Source organism: Trachurus japonicus, chromosome 21 (genome assembly GCF_045865225.1).
Source record: "Trachurus japonicus isolate A0001 chromosome 21, Traja_1.0".
Lineage (NCBI taxonomy): Eukaryota > Metazoa > Chordata > Actinopteri > Carangiformes > Carangidae > Trachurus > Trachurus japonicus.
Window position 1 is genome coordinate 20883207 of NC_140927.1, and position 18579 is coordinate 20901785.

Sequence of the window (18579 nt, forward strand, 5' to 3'; positions counted from 1 at the left end):
CCAAAACGCTCTCGTGGACAGGTTGTGACCTGCACATTCACCACGCTATGTCTGACATAGGCTAATAACATAACGTTATAAGACAGAGTTGTTTTCGAGGTAAATTCATGTAAAATGGCTGATGTGCATTCCCGTCTGGGGCAGTTTTTCGGCAAGCAGTCTCTTCATTTGCCCCGAAAACAGCTCCATCTAACACCTTGCACTGACAATTAAAGGTAACGAACCTACTTATTATTATGGCAGTGGGCCAATTTGCTAAAATGTTGAACTATCCCTTTAAAGGGCACCAGCGCTCCTAAAAAAAAAAAAAGTAGCCCTGGGCCCCTGTAAATACACCTCGTCAGTATCGCATATTATGAACTATGTGATCAGCTATATTGACATTTAAGATAATTGATCACAGTGTCAGATAGTAATTTTTCTCCTTGTCCTCACACTAATACCCCCACATGGCCGGAGAATGGTTTTGAAAACCTCAGGGCAATAAAATAAACAAAGGCAAGCTCATGACACAAGCTCAGAGAGACAGAAGCTCCTGGCCTCTCTGTGTGAGGCCGTAGAAAAATATACACAGTGTAGTGCAGTTAATTTAAAAACAATAAAATAGCCTATAGCTACTGCCATATCTCTGTTGTTTGACCTGAGAGTGACTCGTAATTCATTCTCATCCATGCTTTATTTCTTTCTTCACTTCCCCCCATCCCACCTCCCCTATTTCTGTCTCTGTGAAAAACAAACTCATCGTCACCTCAGGTTCTTCTGTCTCCTCCAGTCAAAGTAAAAAACGAGCAGTATTGTACATCAAAGCTGCGTTTGCTACATTTGCCCCGCTGTGACTTACGGTGTTCGTCTTTTGTTGCTCTGCCAGGGGACATGGATACCAGACTGTCACATACAGAGTTAAAAATAGAGACAGTCCTTTCCACTTTGCTGCAAAAGAAAGGTAAAAAAACAAAAAAAAAACAAACATGCTAATATGTAATGGCCCTCAGCAGAGAGAGGCTGTACAGAGGGCTGAGTTAGAAAAAAGAAAGAGCCGCACAGAGGAGACATCGCATCATGTGTTTAGTGCTCAGGGAGGTGTGTGAAGTGAACAAGCATCACAGTGTTGTGCAAAGAGGTAAAGTGGGCATCAAGGAGAAGAGAAAACAAAGTTTGAAATCAGCCAAACAGAGGGAACGAGGGAATAGGAGGAAGCCAATGCAGCAGGGATTTGAAGTTGTTTATCTCCTTTCAGTGCAGTCATTATGATGGAATAATGATATCAAATTAACATGACGCACTACCCTGAACCTACATTAAGCAGCTACTAATTAAAACAACAACCCTCATAATGTGATCTCTAACAAATTAGGGACTGGAGTTTGATGCCTCAGTTGAAAAAACACCACCACCTACCATCTGTCTGCACGGATAATGTGTGAAGCAGGGATTAAATAACAGCGGCGATGCACAATCAAACCCCACTGTGGTGCCATCAGTCTGCTGTCAGAATAGGCTGTTAAATGAATATTATCATGTAATTCAGACATGCAATGCATAAAGGATCTTAGTAGCACTTTTTTTTTTCGGTCTTAATCATCTCTCCAAGGAGACTCTTGGAGATTTAGTGCTCCCTGTCTTGTCTTTTTCTCCTTTGACTTCACTAGGGGAAAAAAAAAAAAAAATAGAGACCCTTTGTTTAAACCGCGGCTCTGCGGGTGCTGAGCCCACGGTCGCCTTTGTGCGGAATGAAAGTTGATCCTTTGTAAAGAAATATCGAAAATCGAAGAGTGGAGGGATGCAAGTCAGATTCCTCGGGGAACGCCCCTGTCAGCGAGAGTGGGACCACCCAGTGACTGTTGTCATGGAGACCGGCTCAACAATGTCGGCTCCGCTCAGGAGAAGGAGGGCTGGAGTAATGACAGAAAATGAAAGTGACATGTGAAAATTGCTTGTAAAGAGCAGGTTGGGTGGGGGTGTGGGGGGAGGGGATCCCACATCTCTGTCATCATTTAGACAAGTTAAGATCTGAAGCAGTATTCATTTACCTTATTTTATAGCCTATAAAGCTGCACGATTAACTGCAATGTCATTGAAATCACAGTATAAAAGTGCAACATCCAAATCACATGACAAAAATAACATCATCGATTTTATATTTTTTCAGTGAAAATGAAAAATAAAAATGATCATTCCAACTGAAATCACATTACATTAACTCATATGGGGAAAAGTATAGAGTGAAATGTTTATTTTATTTTCTATTTTTACATTTTATTGTTTAGTTGCATGATATATTAAAGGGACAATGAGGAGTTTCTATTCGGTTATAAAAAAAAGTCTCACGTTAATGTGGATGAATCTCCGCTACCCACACTTGTTAATGGGCCCATTTTCGATAAATATATCGTTCTGTCTCTATCATTATTTTGTTATTATTAATGGTGGCGGAAATGCTGGTCGAACCGACCAGCGTTTCCTTTGTGGCGAGTCATGAGAATAACGCAGCCGAATCGCCGTTTATGGTCGGAACTACGACGGTATGTGAACCTCTTTGAACCTCTGACTTTAATTATTGATGAATGAAAACATGAGTCCGTCTTGCGCCGGTCAAAGAAATGTACGGTGCGCGCGGAGGCTCATAAATGTAGTGTGAACACGCTTCGCTTTTCCAAAACTCCTCGTTGTCCCTTTAAATGACAGAAAAGGACTATCACATTTCTACAACGCCCAGTTTGTGTCCAAAGTTAAAAAACTCAAGGAAATTAACTTTGGCATCCCAGATAAAAGCTATAAATCGTTATGATCAGAAAAAAGAGGTGGGGGGGGGGCATTAGTAGCCCCTTGAAACCACTTGATAATCAAAACTTGAAATGTGTGCACAAGTTTGGATTTGCGGCGTAGCGCTTGGGGCTTGGTGTTGGTGCAGACTGGTGTTGTTGTCAAATGAAGGCAGCTGTACAAGTGCAGAGGTCTGGGAGCAGCAGAACAAACATGTCGTTTTAACAGAGAAGTCGGGGCAATAATTGGCCTTTTCACATCGTTCTGTGAGCAGTCATCCTTGTTACACTGGACCCGACACGAGTCTGTGATCAGCAGGACGCAGTGAGAGGAGCTGGGTCCTGGATGAGACGTTGGAGGTGTTGGGTCTGTCGCCTGCAGCTCCTCCTCTAACAGCTCACCATGGCTGCTGATCGCTTGTCCCATTACTTCCTGCAATTTTACAAACTGATCCACCCTGGTTAAAAAAAAAAAAGCCTCAGCTGCTCATTGAGGCAAATATTGGATTTGATGGTACTGCTTCGTGATGAAAGTCAGCTCGGGTTTCACCAGTTAAATGCTTTTAATGTGAAGCAGGAAACGGAAACATTCAGTTTGCATTAGCAGCCACTTTATTTGACATTTTTCACCAAACAGCCAGATTGTTATATGTGTGAAATACTGTATTACTCATATACTCACGACATATGCTCAATCACTAATCAACTCATTTAGCAATCGACTGACACTTAAGAGACACTTATTAGATGAAAATCCTTGATAATGCCACTTTAAAGTGATACTCCCGACAATGTAACACAGTTAGATGTAAAATGTGTTTTGTGGCTCATCGTGAGTGAGACTCAGGTCTTTGAGTATGTGATACTCAGATCCAGTGTTTTTGAGGTTCTTTTTTAAAGGTACTAAAAGTCAAAATATTTGCTCTCTGTTTCTTTTTTTGTTTTAATTTGACTCCCATCTCCCATAAATCTCTCAAAATAGTGGATGTGGGAAACCACTCACTTAAGTATCTGCATTTATTTGCCATTGGTTTTGAAAACTAAGTTTTATTATGCTATTTATTAAGTTTAACATGTGTTATTATGTAGGCATGCTGCTCAGACTGACTGAAACCACCATCAAACATCAGTTTTGTAGGGATGTCTTGCTTGACTTGGCCATGTTTGCCCTCTGTGCTTTGTATCGGAGCTCAGCTCGGTTTGATGAAGAAGCCTCCTGTCTTCAAATGTGCAGCAGTCATATGGTGTGTTGGTAGCAGCTCTGTCTCTGGGCTGAGTGTGTGGTCTGAGGGAGCCTTTCTTCTCAGGACTATTTTGAGAAGACAGCATGGAGCTCTCCGAGTCTTGTAGCTGAGCTGTCATTGAGTGGTTTGAGTTTTGGACTTTTAATAATCATTTTGATGGCATCCATGTGTGTGGCACCTGTTTCCTCCCCTAAGACTGAACAAGAGCAACCACAGAAAACAAACTGTAGTAACATCTTTCACGATCAGTAACTTTACATGACGTTGTGTAGTCGGACGGACTTAATGCGTTACTCAACCGGTCTTTAGAAATACATGGAAACACGTTTGTACGAAACTGTATTGCGCCAAATTGAATTTCTCAAAGTCAGATTAGATATTGTGGTCGGGAGTAAAGTAATTTCTACATGTTTACCTCAGTTGGAGGCTGATGCCCGTTCCCGTCTCAGGCTTTGAAAATGTGTACAGCACATACGAAATATACTGAACTGTAAATGCTCGACATGCTGCCAGTTTGCAGTAGCTACAGTATAACTTGCTTATCTGTTGTTTTGGTCTGTTTCATAATAGTTCATTTGGAAAAAGGTGTGGTAAGAAGCTAAAGGTGACATATCGCCACCTGTCGTAGCAGAGTCAGCCGCACTTTGATCAATAACTCGATTTCTATCCCATGTTTGTATATTGGGACAAGGCCAGTAGTTCCAATATAGTCCCTTTTTATAATCCAACTACTGGAGCTGCAACTGTTGCTCGACTTCACTGTGGATGTAAATGCACTGATTGAGTGCATGTGAAAGGCGTCTAACACAGCCCCGGCCTGTTTTTTCCCTGATAGAGACAATTAGGTCTTTAAAATCACAGAAGCTTTTTTTTTTCCAGCAGCAGCCTAATCGCCAACTCCTCCTTCCTCATGTTAGAGCCTGTGTGTACTTCACTCCAAATGTTTCAGACACTCGTTGCCAGTAGGGAGTAAAGCAGTCTTCCTTCCTGTGAGAAGCAACTACTGCAAACACTGTGGAGTGGAGGGGGGGTTGGAAATGTCCTCCCATTGGCAGAATCCTGCCTGTCTTTGACCTGAATGCCAAACACAGAAAGCTCTGCCAGACGGGTATTTTTTCCCCCCTTTAAACATCCCCCACTTTTTTTTTTTTTTTTTTATAATCCTCTTTTACTTTCCCTTTCTCTTTGTGTAGCGTTGAAAGAGCCTCTGAGCATCTCCCCCAACCCCCCCACTGAAGGGAGAGTTGTGAAGTGCTGGTGAAGCCCAGCTCAGCAGTCTGTTGCTCATCTTTCCTCTTTTAACTCTCTCAGCAGAGGAATGGGGAGGTCACAAGGAGCATGAGCTCTGAGGCTTTTTTTTCTTCCCTTTTTCAAAACCCCAACCCGCTCCTAAATCTGTTTGTTTTCTGTTGTGTGAGTATTTGTTGGCACTCTCACAAGAAAAAGCTGCTTTTTTTTGTTAAACCACCTGTCTGTTTATTAAACAGATCAAGGAAACTGAGATAAAAGCTCTGATTAGATGATGTATGAAAAAGAAAAAAAAAAAAAAAAAAACATTTTAAAGGTGTTAGCTACAAGTTTAATTCCTCCCAGCCAGTAAGTGTTGCACTCACATTCGCCCGCTCTCGCTCCAACCTTCAATTGACCTATGGCTAAGCCACGCCCCCAAACACGATGAGCCAATCACAGTGCGCATAGCTAGCCCATACACTCGGACATTCTCTGCTTCCACGTCCATTGAAATGCATTGCAGGTAGTCAGTTTTCATTAGTTTTTATATGTTTTTTCTTGACATTTTAAGTTTAAAATGGTCAAACGGTGTGCATGGGGTACATGCAACTCCGACACTAGGTATCCCGAGAGACTGGGCGACGGGGTGTATTTATTTTTAACCTTTTCTAAGCCACATCTCAACCGAGAGAAGTGTCTGCTCTGGATAAAGTTATGCAGTAGACCACAACACTAACTAAACGTGGATAAACTTAACAAGGATGTCTACATCTATTCTAAGTTAGGTCAACAACGTATTTGAGGCAACATATTATGAGAGATGTTTGGATGTTAGCCAGCATCACAACTAAGCATAAAGCCCGCTAGCTTAATGCTAACGTATAATGCAAAACTCCATAGACAGGCTAACAGAAGTTAGCCCGTCGCTATCGGCGTTTCCTGGCAAACGGCAGCCATAGCAGTAAAGTTAAGTTAAGTTTTGGTGACTTCGAGATGATATTTAATCTTTCTGTCTCGAAAAACCATAAATTGCCTCCTGTGAAATGTCTCCTACTGTGACAGCTGTCATAGCGCCTGTCACCGAATGTTGACTGTTTGTCCGAGTGAGTGGAGGGGGCGGGGCTTAGCCATAGGTCAATTGTACTGGTTGCCGCCAGGTACGCCTACAGGGAGCTGCTAGTAGCTAAAGCTAAGCTAGCACTAACCGTATTAAACGAGCAGCAGCTCCGGTGTTGACAGCCACTGAAAACACATCTGAATCATTTCACACTAACTCACCTGCAGACGAACCCGACAAACCCGCAGCATCACGCCTGCCCCGGAAACGTTAGGCTACAGTACCGGCTGACCGTTAGTTAGCATTAGCATTAGCACAATGCCATTTTCTCCACAGAGCCATCACGATCTGGCTCCCCCTGAGCTCCGCCTCACGTGACATCAACGTACTAATGCTTTTGGCGCAGAGATAATTTCATGCCGACGTTGCCAACGCAATCAGATATTTATATAGTTTGGACCCGTCAAAATTTATAAAACAGTTATTTCTATACTATAAAAAAAATCAGTAAAACCACACCTCTAGATGTTCTGTGGATGTATTATTTCTGAAAAATGAATCGTTTTGATGAAAAAGGTGTATATAATCTTACAGTTTTTACCCACAGATGACATTTTTAAAATAAGAGTTGGAGTTCAATTCCTCTGGGTTTAATCACATGTCGAGAGCGACGGCCCGTTGTCAGGCCTCTAAAAGAGCAGCGGTATGGCTGCCGCTCTGACATACACGATTGCCCACAGAGGAGGATCGACTTGACTTGGAGTGGCAATCCCATCACTCTGCCTAATGGGCGAGGTTGCCAAGGAGACGGAGAAATTGGGTATCATGGATGAGGGGAAGTCGGAGAAGAGTACTCGTGCTCGGATAGGAGGAAAGGCATTATTCAGCCAATTTACATGGAGTCGAAAGTGGAGTGGAACGACACTATGGTGGAGGGATTATAGAAAGTGGATGTTGTGCCTCTCACACGCTGAACCTGTTGCTCAGGTTTTAACTGGCATTGGTTTCGGTTCGATTAGCTTCGCGTTAGGCTGATATCGATGTTGACATTTGGCAACCGGATCACACTACAGGTGTGCAAGTGTCCCCCCCGATGCCATCGTGCATTTCTGAGCTGCTCCAGATGTCAACATCCCAACGTCGTCAACGTCAGATTCACCTCATCCCCGAGGGAGGAAATGCAGTGGAAATGAAAGAGGTGGCCCGGTCTAATCCAGCAGCTGTGGCCCGAGGCGGATAGAGGCTCCAGCATGCTCACATACCTCCCGTCTCTAAGAAGAGCTGACGTCACCGCCCCTCATCTTGTTATAAATCCGTCCCTCCATTTCTATTTCCCGTGTTCTCCAGAGAATCACAGCTGCTGCATCTATTTTTATTTATTTAATTTTTTTCAGCTTCCTGGCTGTTGAACTCACCCCTTCAGCTTCTTCACCCCGCTGCAGGAAAAGTTGTCACATCCTAGAAATTTGAGTAACTTAACTTGCGGTGAACTTGATATAAACTTTCTCAGTATTGCATAAGCTCCTCCTCCTCCTCCTCCTCCTCCTCCTGTCCCTGTCCTGGCCTGCGAAGAAATGCAGTCTGACAGCTTTAGTGACGGCAAGCAGAGACACATTCACAAGTGCAATTCTTTACTCTATGCAAACTGTTGCTCGTGAATTTTTTTCTTTTTTTTTTTTTGCTCGTGGTGGAGATGCCATGCTGCTTTTTGACACCCATGACGCAGTGACACACACACACACACACACACACACACAACCATGTTACTGTAAAGAAAGTACTCGGTAATGGCTGCAATATCTCTGTGGCTGTGGCCTAATTGAAGTGGAAATAAATATCTTACAACAAAAAACAAGGCAGCGCTTTTTGTGTGTTGCCATTTGCATTTCATAAAAAAACAAAAAAAACATGGCCTACACAGAAGATATCAATCTTTCCACCAGTAATGGAATCTTTTTATTCGCTCTAATTTGCGCAGCTACACTTCCCATGAGTCATATTTCTCTTTGGTGGCCACACGCTATTTGCGCTCTGTCCTCTCAAAGAATAAAATATAGACGACTAAGGGAATATACAATCTCCTCTCTGCATTTTAAATGTGTGCTTTAGTTGTTTTAGTCCTTGTGTCTGGTCTCAGTATTGCTGTGCACACAGACTGAATATTAAAAAAAACAAAAAACAAAACGCTGCTTGCTTTTATTATCAGCACTGCTTTTCTGTCCAACTCTGTTTGTTTTCCCCTCGTAATGGTACGACCGTCATAATGCATGTTATCTGTGTACGACTCGACCTGTTAGCCTTGTCGAGCAGCTCCATAAAAACTCTGTTATGTGTAATTGTGCTGAAGAGGACGTGCGCCAGTCAGTTAAATACAATTGCAATAAATCAGAGTCCCACAATAGCCACTGATGGCCTCATGTGAGATTAGATATGATGCAGACGTTTTTATTTGATTATTCAGGCCGGACAGTCGGCCACATAAAAAAAGAAAAAAAGCTTTAAAACATGAGACTGTTTTCTGTATCTCTTGAATTCAGTCTCATCTTTCGAAACCTTTTTTTTTTTGTTTGTTTATCTGCATCTTCCTTTATCTATCCCGGGGATCTCGTTTCCAGCTGCAGACTGTTAACTTGGTGATGCGCTAAATATAAACCGGATTGCTCGGATGGTTGTCATACCGTGCAGCGCCTTTTATCACAGCAAAGCCTTTTCATTTTTTTCAGCGGCCAAACAGGAGTAAACTAAATTAAATCAAACTTTCCCAATCCCTTTATGCATATTCCTCAAACAGTCCGTTTTCCATCCGCCCGTCTCCTAAATAGCTGCACGTAATTCCTCAGAGGTTAAGGGGAGTCCAGAAAACCCATGTCAAATCACCTCACCTGGTGAAATAGAGCATGCAATTGCTCACTCTGTCTAAAAAAACTAATAGGCAAGGCTTTGCGTGTGTGTGTTTGTGCATTTGTGCGTGAGAGACAGAAAGTATTGCAGAATGAACACATAAATTGATTTTGTGTGTTTGTGCCTCTCCCTCCTCAGATGTGCTTTTTTTTCCCTTTTTTTTAAGGCTGAATGTTGCATTTTATAGCAACGGTGCCACGGCTCTGCTGAACCCCTATGCACGTTATCATGTTTCCAGCTCTGTCCTCCTCTTCAGTTTCACACGGGGTGGGTGGGTGGGTGGGGTGGGGTGGGGTGGTGATCATGCGGTCAGTGGCAATTTTGAGATTTTGCCATAATCTTTATCCAAGGAATTATCAATGTCGGTGCCAGTCAAGGCAACTTAATATTACCACCACTAACCTTAAACTCATATTTGGCTCGGTTATGTAATTCAGCCCTCAGTGATAAACTGGCAGCCTGTTTGGGGTGAATCCTCCCTAATGCCCACAGTGAGCCGGAATAAGCAGTTTAAAAATTGTGTGCATGGATGGATATGGATTATTTTTGTAATGACTTGTCACAGCAACACTGAGCTTTACGCACACACACCCCCACACACCCACACACACCTCACACTACATTAGAAATAAGCATGTGTGTATCTGTAATATCTGACACTGTTGTTAAATTAGCGCCGTAGTTCCTCAATTAAAGAGGAACCGTCTTGAATCATCAACAGACTATTTCTCAATAATCAAATAATCAGTAATCTATTCCATTACCCACGATCCTCCTCTCTGCTTCCTTCCGTTGTCTTTAAGTCTACAAGTGACTCAGTGAACCGTGGTGTGTGTGTGTGTGTGTGTGTGTGTGTGTGTGTGTGTTTTTTGTTTTTTTGACACTAATAACACACTGAGGCTGTTGTGTAACAGAAGCAATCTGTGAGGTGTCGTACTCCTGGTCTGACTCCGGCGCCGTCTTCTTCTTCTTCTTCTCTACAACAGGGGGACTCCATGAAAGATGACAGAGGAGGTGATTGTTGTAGCCAAGTGGGACTACACAGCCCAGCAGGACCAGGAACTTGACATCCGAAAAAACGAGCGTCTCTTCCTCCTGGACGACTCAAAGACCTGGTGGCGCGTCCGCAACGCCTCCAACCAAACGGGCTACGTGCCGTCCAACTACGTGGAGCGCAAGAACAGCCTGAAGAAAGGCTCGCTGGTGAAGAACATCAAAGACACACTGGGTAAGTTTCACTCTGGATTACTTTTCGGTAAAGGTGAAGACTTCCCGGGCTTCCCTTCCAGTAGTCTGGGCTCCCGGGAGGAGGCGATAAGATGTGGTCATAAGCAGCGGCCGGTTTGTGTGTACGCATGTGTGTCGGTCTGACTCTTCTGCCCAGCTCACCGGGAGCTGTCACTGTGCACTCAGGGGATCCTGTTGAGGCTGCGTTGCTCTCAGCTGTCAGCACACTGTCTCCCAGTCTCCACTCATGACTAGAATATATTACACTGTGTCTGTAGCCATAGCTACCAACGTATAAGATGGGCTGTTTGACGATAAAGCGGAAGATATATTTATATTCTTCTCCAATTAGAAAAAGGGCAAAAACACAAAACAGGCTGTAATGATGTATGAGAATAGAAGAGTTACATCAGATCGCTGTTATATGCACCAAGGATCGTACAGAAAGGCCTTTCCTTCATGTTGCTGCTCAACTATAGAAAGAAAAAACACTGCTGTCTGACTGTCAGAGCTTTTTATACATTCATTGTTTTTTTGTGTGTCATAACTGGTAAAACAGGATCAGCGCATGATGTCAGGAAAACACAGAAGACACATTTGATGCATATTCACAAGTGGTCTGTCTTGTTTGAAAACAATTAGCCTACAAAGCTTACAAACCATACAGAGCTCCAAAGGTTGAACTTAAATGAAGAATATAATTAAAGGTAGGCACTTACGTATAAGCTGAATAGCTTCAGCCTACACCTTTTTAATCAGGTAACATTTATGAATTAAGTTTGAATTAATGAATGCATTATTGAATGTTGATTGATGCCTGACTGTAACAATTAGTGAACAAGATCGAATAAACTACCTCTACTACTAAGTGAGCATTAAGTGAAGATCGTCCCCCAAGAAAAAACTCTGGCTTCCTTAACCTTTGATATGGTTTGTTATGAACGTTGTATGATCGGTTAATGGAATTTAACAAACCAAGAGATTTAAAGGCCTCTGTGAATTTTGATGAGGCGTTTATCTTTTTTCTGATGTTTTATAGACTCATACTTCTAGTTGTGATAGTAATAGTAACCAAGATTATTGGTTAGCGGTTGTAGTGGGGCTGTAAGACATCCGAGTACTCGCTCGGCTTGGGCTGCCTGGCCTTCAAGTCTTGAGAAACACTGTGTCATGCTACAGCTGCCCGCGGCGGAGTGTGATGGTCCGTCAGCCGACGCAGACGGGGCATCTCGGTCTCACTGTTTGTGCCGCAGCAGGACTTGATTTTAAGTGGTCTAACATGACGCCTCTGTTCGACTCGCAGCATAAAGGCTAAAGGCTGTCCTCTGGTTAATAATTGTACCAGTTTTTGAAAATACACTGACAGATAGAAAAACGGTAAGCCCCCCCCTGTCGAAAAACGAGTACTGGAGTAGTGACCCCGAACATTTGGATAGTAAAATATGCCACTCGTTGCAGCCCTAAGTTGTAATAGCGTTGTTCTGGAGCTTAGACACATAACTTTGTGCTTAAAGACGGAGCTTGCAGTGGCGTAGTGTGAGAGTGTGACACACAAGCTCTGCCACATGACAGTGAGCAGCAGCTTTAACCTTTCGCCAACACAATTATGTTCTCTGTTGGTATTTTGATAGTTTTTGATATTTACCACAGCGCTGCCTTCGAGCCTTCAACTACACATCCTGTCGTGTAACTCGCGCATCATGACATCGGTTTCATTTATTATTACTGATAGTGAAACAAAAGAAACTCATACGGAGATATCAGGCTTTCAAATTGTATGCAGTCTAATTTATTTTTAACTTTTGGGTGGCGTAAGATAAGGGTTCACAATTATTTGAGCTACTGAAGCTTCCTATCACCCACAGAGCTGCCGCCTCGCTGCAGTCACAGAGCACAGATGCTACAGATGTGGTGGGCAGACAACGGCCCCCAACAAAACGAGCCGTCCTCAGTTTATAGATTTGTGCTAAATTGGGATGTGTTGGTATACAACCGCTCAAGTGAAGAGTGCAGGAATTAATCAAAAAATGATGAGCCCGCTCTACTTTCTAATGGTAGACAGACAAAGAGCGGGCGGCAGAGCAGCGCAGAGATGAATCTGTTTTGACAGTTTTAGCTCGAGTTTCGAACTATCTCTTTTTTTGTCTGGGCGGCGCAGTGGCGAGAGAAAGAGAAATGGATACAGGGGAGGGGGAGAAAAAATCGAAACATCTGGCGGAAACTCTAACAAGACGTAATGATCAAGAAGTGACAATGTCATAAAAATAGAAAGGCAGCCATATTTAGAGCTGGGGGAATGGGAGGGGAGGGGTCCGGTCTGATGCACTGATTCCTCTGGGCTCCGGGGATCTCAGCCCTCGGGGGGGAAAGTGCAGCTTTATGTGGGCCGGCATGGCACAGCCTGCCACTGTCACCCTCACCAGGGTTCATTGTGCAGCAGACACAGCTACTCTCACTTCAACACTGCTGCTGTCAGACCCCGTCCCCGTCACTGTACGCCTCTGCTTTTCTGTGATCAGCAGATTGATTAGTGGGGGAAATCAGCAGCCTAATGGTTGTACTGAAATGATGGATTACCTTACCCCCCCACCCCCTAACTCTCCATGTTACATATCGACGACAACATTATGGCCTAGTTCCATTTCAGTCTAAGTAGTTTGCTTCCAGCCAGTAGCTCTTTAGTGTTAAAAGCCTGGGTAAATCCAATAGGCGAGAACATTTTCATGATGAGGTGATGAGCAATAGGTGAGGTCAGGGGCTAATGGAAGTTACTCACACACTTGGATAAGGAATGTGATTGGCTGAGAGTGTGATTACTTCATCCCCTCTATAGTCTCTGGCAGCTTTTCCTCTCTTTTTCCCACTCTTTGGTAAGTCAACATTGTAATTATAGGACCTTTGCAGATACTCTGTGACTGTAGTAGTGTTGCTGCCAGCTTCTCCTCCTCATTTACTGTGCTTTAATGTGGCTGTATATCATCGACATCCATCCAGGCGGAATTGAATGGTAGATGGCCGCATGCTGCTTTGTGTCCCAGTTTTCTCTCACAGGAAATAAAAACGGTGACAGGCGAAAGAATTCACTAAAGGTCTTACTCATTGCTTGAAACTGGGCCAGTGCCCATCGACAGGACATATTGAGGAGCTGGATTTCTGTCCACCCGACTTTTTTTCTTTTTTCTTTTACAAGGCTGCTGCTCTGCTGTGAGTGTGCGTAGGTGAATGTGAGGCTGCAAAGCGCTCAGTCCTGTCCCCATGTCAAGTGTTGCATACCTGCAGTTCTTTTTTTGTTTGTTTTGTTCTTCTCTTTTCTTTTTTCCTTTTATTCTGTGTCCTTGTCTTGTTTTGTATGATTGTTAGTTGTTTGGGATTTTGTATGTTCAATAATGATTTCTATGGACTGTTTGGTAATTTTTAAACCAAATCAAATGAAATGAATAAATAAAAAAAGTTGATCACAAACCAAACATATTTATTGTTACCGTTCAGCTTTATAGCCTCATTTCCAGCTTTTCCAGAGGTGAGAGCATGCAGCTGTATAAAATACAATAATATGTAGTCTACAGCAGTTCAGTCAGAAAGCTCCTAATAAGGGCTTAGATTTCTTCCAGAGCTTCTTAAATCCTCTGTCTGTAAAAGGTCTATACAGAGCCTGACAGGTATTAGGGATTTGTGGAGTGTCCCGGTGGCCTCATGGTTTGGATGAATACAGGATATAAAACCCCATGTCTCCCTGTTTGATTCCTGCACGCGACCGTTGTTGCATGTCGAAGCCCCCTCCTCCCAAGCTTTTAATTGGTCCAGAATGAGATGCCTCAACAACTATTTTACAGATCGCCATAAATTCAGGTTTACATGAGTGAAATGTCTTAACTCAACTTCCCCTCGCCACCCAAAGGATTCAAATGCATTTAAAACCAATCGCCTGCAAAACATTCCCATCAGCCTCGGCTACACAATGTGCTAATTCAATTCAATTCAGTTTAAGTTTATGTGTCATATATGATTACAGTGAAATTCTAATGTACCATTTGGTCGTTGGATAAGAATATAAAAAAATCTGAATAAAATAATTTAGAAACAATAGCAATAGAGGAAGTAGAAAATTATAAAATACATTAAAGCACGTGAAAAGTATGAATAAAATAAGAGAAACAGAAATAAATAGCAACCAGTTGTGTAACATATTATTATTGACACAGTGAAATGGCAACCTGTAGAAAGTATTATAGTGCATATACAGTATAGATGAGTTATTATGGATACATGACAGATATGTGGTGATTGTGTGTATTACAAGTCCAGATTAATTAGCAAATATTTGCTAATATAACTTAATTAGCAAATATTAACATGCTACAGTAGATTATCAGGAAACTTGGGAGAAAATATCAGCATGTTGACTGTATACATGATGACTGTATACAGCTCAGCTGCACATTTTTCACTTTACCTCAAGCATCAGCTTAGAGTTTTTACATCTTCAACCTCTGTAAATAGTTTAAGAAAGGAACAAGTAGTTATTTGTTTTGGATGTTTAAATTTTATACAGTTTGTTTCCACAAATGCTGCTCATACGCTCTGTAAGCTGCAAGCCTCATGTACCAACTCTGTTTTTTATTTTAAGCCCTGGTCTCACTGACAATATTTGTCTCCTCAGGCTTTTTCCTGGTTGTACACACAGTTGTGCATTAAGAGCTTGTGGCACTTTCAGAATAATGAGAACAGAGCGTTTGCTGCAAGGCTCTTCTTTCTGAAGGGGCTTTGATTCACTTCACTTCTCTTTTAAATCACAGCGCTCGCTGACACTCCGCTAATGCTTCATTTAAGGGCCAGGTTGTGCTTTTTTCATTGCTGCAGCCACTTAAATGCGTCTGGTGGGTGGTGGTGGTGGTGGCGGTGGTATTGTGTGCGCTCATTGAATACAGTATAGCTCTCGCGCTGCCCCCTTCACCGGGAGCCGGAGAGTGAAGCAATATGCTGCAACACGCCGTCATCGAGGCTTTCATCAACTCACTTCCCTCGGAGTTGAAGTCCTCTGGGCAAGAAAGTCTAGTCTCCTTCCACAAGATGAAGAGGCAGGTGAAGGTTGGGAGTGAATCTGTGGGAGGAGAGAGTATAGCCCGCTGCTGCTGCTGCTGCTGCTGCTGCTGCTGCTGCTGTAACCAGCAGGCCAGTGCCTTGAAGTGGAAATGAGTGAAGAAGAAAGGTGTGTGTGTGTGTGTATGTGTGTGTGTGCATTAAAGTGTTTAGCTCAAAGGAAGTGCATGTCTCTCTCTCTCTCTTTACCCCGTGGCAGCGATGGTCTATTTCATTGTTCCTCGGGGACTACCTGAAGTACTGTAGGCCCAGGAGTCGAACCTTTGTCTTTGGCTCACAGCCAGGAGATGTCGAATCCCCCCTCACGCAGCGATCAGATATGGGGGCACACACACGCACACACATACACGCACACACACTGTTATCCATAAACATGATCTGCTTGTTATTCCTGTCTCGTCCCCTTCTCTTGGCATTTTTTTGTCAGCTGTGGTCTCTGATGTGCCTGCTCCACTGTTTGTGTGAGAAACAGCTGCCAAGGGACCCCTTGTCTTTCTTCAACACTCTCCTCCTCCTCTCCTCCCTGCCAACAAGTTTCATGGCACTCGGTGTGAACCCTGCAAATTTCTTCCCCAAACAATGTAAATGTACGACTCAGCGGTGACATTTCAGCAGCCTTATGTGGCACAAACTGGGTGATTAGCTGTCAGCAAACTGGCTTCAGTCATTAGTAGCAGCAGACTTGAGCGTATGCTGACACCAGCCTCAGCTGTCAAGTAAACGCTTTAAATGTTGTCAGCCGGCATATTGTATCATTATTATTTTAAGAGGAATTTGAGGGGGAGACCTCCTTGGTTATGTTCAGCTGAGAGACTTTATAAACTTATGGTCTCATTGAAGTGTTCAAACACGTGTTTAAAGTCTCGTCTTTTGAAAGTACATGAATGGAAAAGTCAGAGACAGGTAAGACAGGAGACGACTTTGATCCCGGATATGCCTGTCATTATCAAGCCCATGGTGCCTGCTCCACTTTTCATTCCCTGTCTACACCACCTATTTTCAGCCTTTTGATTAGAATAGATGTGTGTACGTAGATGGTGTCGACAGAATACCAAGCAGTAATGAGCTTTGACTTGATTGGTTTTGAGTAAAAACGACGTGGGGCTCTCGGTTCGAGTGGATGTGTGTGCACCTCTGTGCTAATTCTATTATCGGGAGTATCGATCAGTCTTTAACCGCTGAGGTTTCCCATGAGACACTCAGAGATTCTGTATCCTTCACTTCTAAAGTAGTTTTATCTTTTCGTTTTTTTTTTTGCTTCTCAGGACCCATGAGTACAATTTGCTGCCTCAATTAGTGTCCTGCTGACCTAAACTGCCTCCTCTCCCCGTGGAGCTCCAGCCCTTTCGCTGCCTTCTAAAACGAGCCTTAACGTCATAGCAGCAGCCTCTCCCCGGTTGCAGCTCGGTTGCAACGGTCAAAAGGAGGAAAATGTATCTGGAGCTTAAACGGATCGTTCCAGTTCTATGACGCGCTGCTGTGTGAGGAAGCTGTATACATAACCAGTGTGCTGCTGCATTACGATTCGGTTTGGCCAACGATGTCAACCGAAACAATCCTGTATCCGTTGAAAAGTTTACCTCATGGAGAATATTTTCAGTGGTTTATCCTCCCATTGAAACATTACATTCCTTTGGCAAATTGGCATTATGTTTTTCCACCTCTGAACTCAAAATATTGTACAGTATCTTTCATTTCAAGGGCTTTTTATCTTAAAAGAATAGTCTAAAACACGTTGTTTCTGGTTGCACAGCCACACACAACCTAATACAACCCCATGTCAAATAACCTGAACTATCCCTTCTAAAGCTTTACAGCTGCCAGTGTCAATGTTTGACATTAACAATTGATCAAGTTATATAAAAGTAGTCGACCAGTTCTGCAGTTCACCCCTCCAGAGCTATTTAGCGTCTTTCAGCTTTTGTTTTGGTTTTTATAACATACAACTTTCCTTGTTTCCCTGTTGTGCTCAGCGTTGTTTACAGATGTTGTTTAAAGTCGACGTACAGAGTCGGATCTTTAAGTGAATGCGAATTGTGTCTGTCTGCTAGATGTGCAGCGGTTTTCTAACACATTTGCCACAACAAGGTTTTTCCGGAAACATCAAATAATGACACAAATATGAAAACTGATAAAAACAAAGATGGACGTTACTGATCTCTGTCCATCTACGACCTTTCTCTTTTGTCGCTGCAGGTTTGGGAAAAACTAAGAGGAAGACGAGCGCCCGCGATGCTTCTCCCACGCCGAGCTCAGACACAGAGTACCCGTCTAACGGCAGCGGGGGCGGCGGCGGCGGCGGGGGCGGAGGAGCCGCCGAGAGAATCTACGACCTCAACATCCCCGCCGTGGTCAAGTTTGCCTACATGGCGGAGAGGGAGGACGAGCTGACCCTGGTCAAGGGCTCCAGGGTGATCGTGATGGAGAAGTGCAGCGACGGCTGGTGGCGTGGCAGCCAGGCGGGCCGCGTGGGCTGGTTCCCCTCCAACTACGTCCAGGAGGAGCTCGGAGGAGGAGGAGGAGGAGGAGGAGGAGGAGCGGACGACCAAGGGGAGGGCGACTCCCCGCGAGCCTTCCTCGGAGGCTCTCAGGGGACTTTGTTGGCCAACGGGCGCGCCGGCGGCCGAGGCGCGGTGCTCCACCTGGTCCAGACGCTCTACCCCTTCAGCTCTGTGACGGAGGAGGAGCTGAACTTTGAGAAGGGCGAGGTCATGGAGGTGGTGGAGAAGCCGGAGAACGACCCCGAGTGGTGGCGGTGTAAGAACTCACGGGGCATGGTCGGCCTGGTGCCTAAGAACTATGTGACGGTGCTGGACGAGCGGCCGGGCCAGCCCTCCTCCACGTCGGGCTCCCCGCAGAACCGCCTCGTGGCGCCGGCACGCTCAGGGAAGTTCGCCGGGAGGGACTGGTACTACGGCAGCGTCACCCGCCACCAGGCCGAGTGTATACTCAACGAGAGGGGGGAGGAGGGCGACTTCCTCATACGAGACAGCGAGTCATCGGTGAGTCGGTGGGGTGACGACATAACAGAGCTGTGAGAAAAGGGAAGAAGAGGAAA

At 44.1% G+C, this 18579-nt stretch overlaps 1 protein-coding gene across 2 annotated transcripts in view; it reads left to right on the plus strand.

The window, feature by feature from the left end:
• nck2a (NCK adaptor protein 2a) overlaps window positions 1-18579 on the plus strand; it is a 41679-nt gene that overhangs the window by 19690 nt on the left and 3410 nt on the right. For both annotated transcript variants that reach the window (XM_085765240.1, XM_085765241.1), the window contains exons 2-3: window positions 10181-10422; window positions 17718-18523. In XM_085765240.1, the coding sequence (XP_085621366.1) occupies window positions 10197-10422; window positions 17718-18523 (1032 nt within the window). In that variant the 5' untranslated portion in view covers window positions 10181-10196. The remainder of the gene's footprint in view (window positions 1-10180; window positions 10423-17717; window positions 18524-18579) is intronic.